The 8,966-nt window shown below is 32.2% G+C and overlaps 1 protein-coding gene across 1 annotated transcript in view; it reads left to right on the forward strand.

Annotated features, from left to right (window-relative positions):
• The window catches only part of LOC132190936 (wall-associated receptor kinase 3-like), a 61,213-nt gene extending 54,035 nt beyond the window's left edge, over positions 1–7,178 (forward strand). The window contains exons 5-7 of the mRNA XM_059605963.1: positions 1,543–2,295; positions 3,165–3,335; positions 5,792–7,178. Coding sequence (XP_059461946.1) covers positions 1,543–2,295; positions 3,165–3,335; positions 5,792–6,990 — 2,123 coding nt within the window. The 3' untranslated portion in view covers positions 6,991–7,178. The remainder of the gene's footprint in view (positions 1–1,542; positions 2,296–3,164; positions 3,336–5,791) is intronic.
• The last annotated feature ends 1,788 nt before the right edge of the window (positions 7,179–8,966 follow it).

Here is an 8,966-nt window from a genome sequence, read left to right on the forward strand (position 1 = left end):
ATCTATTATCAAAACTACAGGGACCTCCTGTGATAAAAATCAAACCTTAGAGAAGAAAAAATAAAACAATGAAATCTCAGGAGAGTATTTAGTATTTAACCCAAAAAAAAAAAAAAAAAAATTGAAATTAAAATAGCCAAGTAAACTTGTAATTAGTATTAAGTGAGCAAAGTAATGGTATATGGTTCTCCACCATTGAGCTATATATTGTGACGCCTATATATGCACCAACATTTAAAAATGTTAGTTTTAAGGGTAAAGTCAACGTACCTCTTTTAAACTACCATCTAATTGATAATATCTCTTAAACTTTCAATTGCAATAATGTACCCCTTAAACTACCAAAATATTGTCAATATTCACCCCCCCTCCCCCCAAGGCTAACAAAAAGATCAAAATGCCCATATATATTTCTCAATATAACAAAAATACCCATATAATTCAAAAAATAAAAATAATAATATTTTTTAAAAAGAAAATTTTAATTTAAAAAAAATATATTTTTTTATTTTTTATTTTTTAAAACGATCTTTTGAAAAAAAATGGAAATTTTTATTTAAAAAAAAAAAAACATTTTTTTTTAATTTTATTCGATTTTTTTTTTTAAATATGTTTTAAAAAACATTTTTAAAAAAAAAAACGAAATTTTTTTACTCTGTTTTTTTAAAACGGAAAATTTTATTTAAAAAAGAAAATTTTTTAATAAAAACAGAAATTTTCAATTAAAAAAAAAATTCGAAATTTTTTAATTTTTATTTTCTTATAAAAGGATTTTTTTTTTGTTTTTTTAAGGTTTTTTCAAGAAATTTTAGTATTTTTGTTTTTACGTACTAAGGGTAGTTTCGTCATTGGGGGGACATTGGCAATGTTTTGATAGTTTGAGGGGGACATTGTCAGTTAGGTAGTAGTTTGAGAGAGGTTTTAAAAATAAACAATTTTTTGCTGGCATTTTTTTTGGGTGTTAGGAGAGTGTTCAATTTTCTTTCGCTGTGTACGACAAAACTATGTTTTACAAATATAACAAAAGCTTCCCACTCATGCCCAATATTTGTGTTCCTGTGTGTAATTTAATTTATTTTATTTTGTACCCTAAATTTAATTTTTTTTTAATTCGTTTTTACCATCCAAAATCTTAATTTGTAAGCAGATCAAGTGAGCATCATAACTCTACATGCGATGATGCAGTGATTAAGAATGGTCTGCATGCAGTACTGAGTACACGTAGCGTACATAGATTTTGGAGATCGAAGACATTATCGCAGAGTCTCGGACGACTAGGAAACCGACAAGAAACAACTAATTGTATAGCGAAAGAAGATGTATAATTCTAACCCATAGCTTGGGGCGCTGAATTGGTCTTCGTTCCATACGCCTTTAAAGGGAATTCGAGTCTGTTCGTCTGAGGACAATCAAAGCGTGTACATCTAAACACAAAAACTCTCTCCTTAAAAAAAGTTGTGGCCATGGGCTTTTGTGGGAAGCTTTTGCAAATTTTTGTAGTGATGATAATATTTGCAATATTTGTGGCAGCAGCAACAACAGCGTCAACTATTGGCAAGCCGGGCTGCCCCAGCGAGTGTGGAGGTGTAGAAATTCCATACCCATTTGGGTTGAATAAAGACTGCTACCTTGATGAGAATTTCAATATCACTTGTGACTCTGGAACACCAAAGACAGGTGATGTCACTGTAACAAACATATCCATTGAGACTCATGAGTTGCATGTCTTGCATTTGGCAGCCAATGACTCTTACTATACTTCGTTTTGGGCAGCCCAGTACACCATTTCCAACAGCAAAAATAAGTTCATTGTTATTGGCTGTGACACTTACGCACACCTCAGTGGGTACCAAAAGGGAGAACTGTACACAATCGGGTGCTCATCTCAATGCCCTAGCCTTAACAATGTGATCAATGGGTCTTGCTCTGGCGTTGGGTGTTGCGAGATAGGGTTTCCGGATGGACTCAAAAATATTGATGTGACTGTATACAACTATTATAATTACACCAACGTATCGGACTTCAATTCTTGTGGCTATGCTTTCGTTGTCGAGAAAGAAGAGTTCAACTTCTCCTCCAATTATCTCAAGGCGGGTCTACTCAACAAAAAGGTTCCAATGGTGCTTGACTGGGTAGCTGGAAACGCGACATGCGAAGAAGCTCATAAAAAACCCAATTTCGCATGTCAGGACAAAAATAGTGAATGCCTCGACGACCTCCAAACCTGGCAGGGATACCGTTGCAAGTGCAAGCAGGGTTACCAAGGGAACCCATATCTCTATGGGGGTTGCGAAGGTATTATACACATCGATCTACAAATTAAAGCTTCCCAATTAATCTAAGTAGTAAAACATAATTAATTTTTCTTGAATTCAGTATCACTCATGACATTTATTTTCCTTTTCGCTTCCGTGTATATATGTATTTGATAGAGAATCACAAACTAATTAAACTCTTTGTTAAGTTGACACATGAGCCTAGCTAGAACAATAAATGACTTTATTATAAACACCATATCATACAAGGCAAACAAGAACAATCAAACCAAAACAGTCTGATCAATACCCCCAGTGCAAATCGCAATATTTTCATAATTGCTCTACCCACAATGCATTTTCCAGAAATCTTTGCAAACTGAGTACTTCCAAGTTCCGACCTCTATTTTCCATGAGTTCTTTGATCTATCTCCTCTCTTCGCTAAAACAAACTTTTTTTTTTGTACGTCCTCCAAACCCATAACTACTTTACTTGCAAAGGTTCGTTTTTCGCCTCTGTAACTATTTGAGAACATTGGGTCCATTTTCACCTGGTCTTTTTTGGTTTTTTGGTTCTTTCAAAATAATCTTTAACTATTTTCATTGATGGTGTTTTGTCTTGGATATTGATTCAAATAAATAAAAACGAGAGAGAGAGAGAGATAGTTGTGGCAAGAAGGTGAGAGATAATCCATAAAGGAGGAGGGTTTTTTTGTCCATAAGTGATAAAAGAGTCCGATAGAGTGTTTTCACAGTAAAGTTATTTGTTGTTTCAAGTTAATGTGTCAACTTATTATTGGATAGCACAAATAACTTGATTTCTATCTAGACCTTATAAAAGTTATTCTCGTATTTGATAATTATGATCATTATACCATGCTTGATATATATTATTGAATTGACTTGCAGATGTTAACGAATGTAAGGATTCAAAACTCAATAATTGCTTGAAATTAATGTGTATCAACATGGAAGGAAATTATACATGTGGTTGTCCCAAGGGGTACCATGGAGACGGAAGAAAAGATGGTGAAGGTTGTGCTGCGGAACCCGCACCACTAAAGATTAAGATTCCCATTGGTAAGTACATATATTCACCATTTGGTACATATATATGGTCCACATTTGACTAGGGGTTTATAACTGGCGGTTATTGGCTATAATCGCAACCGCAACAGCCATGAACTGTTATCGATTTTTAATAACCGCAATCGCTTAGGTAGTTATTTTATAACTAGCGGTTAGCAGTTATTCAATTCAATAACTAGTTTTTTTTATATGGGCTTTTAGGCTTTTTAAGTGTTTTGGTCTTTTAATTGGCCTATTTTTTAGGCTTATCTTATGAGATTGGCCTATTTTTTGGGCTCATTTTAAGGGTTTAAGGCCAAAAATGCTATTTTTTGGGCCAGTCAATATTTTGGAATATGGCTTAGCCCAAAACATCACATATCACATTATATATTTCACATACATAGTCATAAATAGTCCAAATCTATTAATCCAAATACAAATGAAAAAATAATATATTTTATTAATATAAAATATTTAATATATATTTATATTATTATATATAAATGAAGGCGGTTAGCAGTTATAACTGCCTTGTCCTACCCCTTAAAGTCGCTAACCGCAACTACCCTAGGTGGTTAGCGGTTTTTAATAACCGCCTACCAAAGCAATTAGCAGTTAATGGTTAGCGATTATAAGCGTCTAACCGCCCCGTTTGAGCAGCCCTACATTTGACTGTTGAATGAGTAATAAATAATATTTATTGAGGACTTATATATAAGTCCTCTCAAATGTGATGTGCTTTTTAAAATTAGAGAAAAGTCCATATACCCCTTCAAACTACCACCCAATTGACAATGTCCCTCCCAAACTTTTAATTGTAACAATTTTCTCCCAAACTATCAAAAATTGTCAATGTTCCCCCCAATGACGAAACTACCCATAGTGCCATAGTAAAATAAAAACAAAAAACACTAAAACTTCTAGAAAAAACCTAAAAAAAAAAATTCAAAAGGGTGGCAAATTTAAAATTAAAAAAATAAAATAAAAAATAAAAAATCCACTGTATAAGAAAAAAATTAAAAAATTTCAGTTTTTTTTTTGTTATAAAAAAAAAAATTTAATAACTTTTTAAAATAAAAATTTCTAAGAAAATAAAAATTTTCTTTTCTATAACAATTTTTTTTTTTTAAAAAAAAATGTTTCTTTTAAATAAAAATGTATGTTTAAAGAAAAAATAATTTTGTTTTTTTTAAAAAAAAAAAATCGTTTAAAAAAATTAAAAGTTTTCGTTTAAAAAATAATTTTTTTTATTTTAAAAAAATATTTCTTTTAAAATTAAAATTTTCTTTTTAAAAAAAAATAAAATTACAAATTTATTTTTCGAATTTATAGGGGTATTTTTGTCTTATTGAGAAATACATATTGGCATTTTTATCTTTTTGCTAGTCTTAGGGGGACATTGATAATGTTTTGGTAGTTTGGGAGAGACGTTGTCATAATTAAAAGTTTGGAGGGTACATTGTCAATTAGGTGGTTGGTTGAGGAGGTATGTGATCATCTCAAATTTACTCTTAAAATTATCAATAAATCGAAATTCAATAATAATTTTAAAAGTCAATTCATATTCGGGAGTACTCTAGTATTTTTTTATACAACAAAGATTTCTTATTAGGAGGTCAAAACTTTAATAGAGAGTCAAATCTAATTTTAATAGGTGTTCAATTTTTAGGCCAAATGAAAATAATAATAATAATAATAATAATAATAATAATAATATTTTAACTATATATTTAAATAAAAATATTTTAATTAATATAAATTTGTAACTAAAAGAGAAGGCGTCTAGACTCTAATATAATTCCGTACGTCTTGTACATGATCCAAACAAATATCACACATATGGCCGCTTTGAATGTAGAAATGAATTGAATGACTTATCCGACTTCTTTGGGTTAATTAAGATGGAATTAGGATAAATGAATTGGAGATGATCCTATTCCGGTTAGATGTTCCTATAGTATCTCAACTTTAAATGATTTTTTTATTTAAGGAAAAATGTAAAATCAGTCCATGTGGTTTACCTGGTTTGCAATTAACTCCTTGTTATATTAAGATGAACTCAAAGGTCCCTAAGATATATCAAAAAAACAATTTAATTCGTACAGTCAAATTTCGTTCACTGACTTAACAGATTCTGATAGTATGAAACGTTAGAGCCAATAAAATTGTGATACTTGTCCTATTTAAATCAGTGTCACACTAACGGAATATGTTAAATTAGTAGACGAAATTTGACTGTAGGGATTAAATTATTTTTTTGGCATACCTTAAAGACCTTTGAGTTTATTTTGATACCACATAAAGCTAATTGTAAATCAAGTAAATCACATAACTAATTTTACATTTTTCCCTTTTATTTAACATATTTGACAGAGTAATACAAGCAATAAATCCCTGGTGTTAACATTTTTTGACAGTGGTGTAATTACGTCAAAATGAATAACGTTTGAGCTTTTCAAGTGCAGTTATTGGCTTAAGCTTTGTTGCCATGCTTGTGGTTGGCTCTTGGCTGTACTTTGTCCACAAGAAAAGAAAACTTATCAAGCTTAAAGAAAGCTTCTTTCGACAGAATGGGGGTTTGATTTTACAACAGCAGCTGAGCAAACAACAAGGATCTAGGGAAACAGCCAAAATATTTACCGTAGAAGAATTGAAGAAGGCTACAAATAACTATGAAGAAAATAGGATCATTGGCCAAGGAGGTTTTGGTACAGTCTACAAAGGATTTTTACCTGATAAAAGGATTGTTGCCATCAAGAAGTCCAAGACAGTTGATCAAAACCAGATTGACCAATTTGTTAACGAGGTTGTTCTGCTCTCACAAATTAACCATAAGAATGTAGTCAAACTATTGGGCTGTTGTTTAGAGATACAAGTTCCTTTGCTAGTCTATGAATTTGTCCCAAATGGTACGCTCTTCAACTATATACATAGTAAAAGCAAGGCATCCACCTTACGATGGGAAACTCGTCTAAGAATAGCTGCAGAAACAGCCGATGCACTATCATATCTACACTCTGCAGCTTCGACGCCTATAATCCATAGAGATGTCAAGTCCTCAAACATATTGCTTGATGATGATTTCACTGCAAAAGTCTCTGACTTTGGAACTTCAAGATTGGTTCCCCGAGATCAAAAAGAATTGGCTACTGTAGTACAAGGAACTCTTGGATACTTGGATCCTGAATACTTACAAACGAATCAGTTGACGGAAAAAAGTGACGTCTATAGCTATGGAGTGGTCCTCGTGGAGCTACTAACAGGAGGAGATGTGCTTTCATTCAATCGGTCCGAAACTGAAAGAAGTCTAGCTATGTATTTTCTTTCTTCCTTAAAAGAAGATCGATTGTTTGAAGTTCTTGAGAAACATATACTTGAAGGAGGACATGAGGAGCAAATTAAGGAAGTCGTTGAACTTGCAAAGAGGTGCTTAAGAGTGAATGGGAATGAGAGGCCTACTATGAAGGAAGTGGCAATGGAATTAGAAGGAATAAGAAAGACGGAGACACATTCGTGGGTTAGTGTTCAATCAAATCTAGAAGAGGCGGAACACTTGCTTGGCGAGACATCTCTCACTTTCAAATACGGTGAAAGTAGCAGTACAACGGCTACATATGACAGCGTGAATGACCATGTCACATTAGCCTTGGGGGGTGGCAGATGAATGTGGCGCCCTTCATGCATTTTTTCTTAATGCAATTTCCCGTTTTATTATCCTAAAAATAAAGGCAGGGAGAAAAATAATGACATTCCTACAGGAAGAATAGGTTAAATATTATAGACAAAGTACGTCAATTAATGTGTTTAGTTTATTTGGTTACTGCAATATTTCGTTTTAAGTTTATTGTAAGAGTTCATCCAATTTTTCTGTATTCTAGACTTCTAGTACTCCGTAAAATTTTCAACTATTCTAATTTAATTTCAAATTTTTCATTAAAAAATAAAAAAATCAAATACGTATAATTTTTTTGTGACATGTCCGTATAAAAAAAAAAAAAAAGATTCAAATTAATAACCTCTGCTTCATGAAACGTAATTCTAACCGATTAAATTACCTCTTAAAGATGTAAATATGTACAAATAAACATATCTACTAAGCAATTTGTGTGTGCGCGCGTGTGTGTTTTTTTCTTTTCAAACTGTCGGCATGTATTTGTTAAGCAAAACGCGTGGAAAAACTAGAAAGCTATCCCTCAAATGGCGTTCCCAAAAAAGCCAAGTTTTCCCTTACATGATTAGGAATTTATGAGACTTCAGTACTTGGTCAGAAAGTACAGCCGTATTTGAAATTTAACTTATTGAATTATTTGTACACGATGTTAAAAAAAAAAAAATATTATTCGATTTGCCCACCTAAAAAAAGAGTATACTATTTTTCTTAAAATCAATCATCAACCTTCTTATTTTTTATATCATATTAATTAATTTTTATTATTATTTAAATAAAAATATCACTATAAAATAAAAATTTTTCTTACAAAGGTAGGCTTTTGTCAATTCATAGCCTTAGCTTTTTCAACGTTTAATGTAATTCAGCTCTCCTTAGCATGCGGATGTTTTTTCTTCTTTATTATTTCGTTTTATATTTCTGCATTCTAAAGTCTTTTATGGTATTAGAGCAAATTTCAATTGTTAGATCCTAGATTACAAATTTCTTATCCTTTGTTTCGATTAATTTCCCAATCAAGAAATCCTTTTATTTATACAGTTTTATTTTTTGTTAAAAAAAAAAAAAAAACAATCGACGTTCAGCCGAAGCCACCAAATCTGCCGACGCCTTCACCGCCACTATTCTTCTTCTTCTCCGCCAATCCACACCTGATCTCCAGTCATCCGCCTTCCAACCACAAATCCACTAAGTGCAGCAGCACAACCACCTTAGCCATCCTCTTCGACGTCAACTTCTCCACCGTCTATGTCTCCCTTTGATTTCCAACCACAGATCCCACCGGGGGTTCATCAGTCTGGCATCGTCACAGACTTTTCAGCCTCACTCCATCACAAGTAAGAAGCCCGAGATTGGGGGCTAGGGTTTTGTTGATTAAATAATTTTTTTCTTTTATTCAAAAAAGTTTGGAAAACCATGGTATTTTCTGGAATTGTGTAGGTCGAATGAGTGTTTAGGAAAAGATTTGGATTTGGTTTTTTTTGGTTGCTTTGAATTTCATGAATGGGGCTCTAGAAAGAACTTAGATTAATGTTGAATATGTGGAAGCCAAAAATTATACCAGTCCTAAGAAATTACATGAGGGACTTAGGCTTTTTTTTTTATTTGGAAAACTTTAATTTAGCCCCATGAATTTTTACGCGATTTGACAAACCTCTTTCCCCCAAACTTTCAAATTTCTCACTTTTGACTCTTAAACTTTCAATTGCTCTCAATGTGGACCTCTCCATCATATTTTAAATGTTACATGACATTTATACCCCTGATTTTTATATAAAATTTCAACTTTACCCTTAATTCCAAAACGTTTTTTTATTTGAAAAAAGAAAACGAAAATCAGGAATATTTTGGTCTTTTTTGGTATTTTTAACGGCTAAAATTGACGGAGGGTCCACATTGAGAGCAAAAGTTTAGGAGTCCAAATTGAGAGATTTGAAAGTTTAGGGGGAGTTTGTTAAATTGCATGAAGTTTA

Source organism: Corylus avellana, chromosome ca8 (assembly GCF_901000735.1).
Source record: "Corylus avellana chromosome ca8, CavTom2PMs-1.0".
Classification (NCBI taxonomy): Eukaryota; Viridiplantae; Streptophyta; class Magnoliopsida; order Fagales; family Betulaceae; genus Corylus; species Corylus avellana.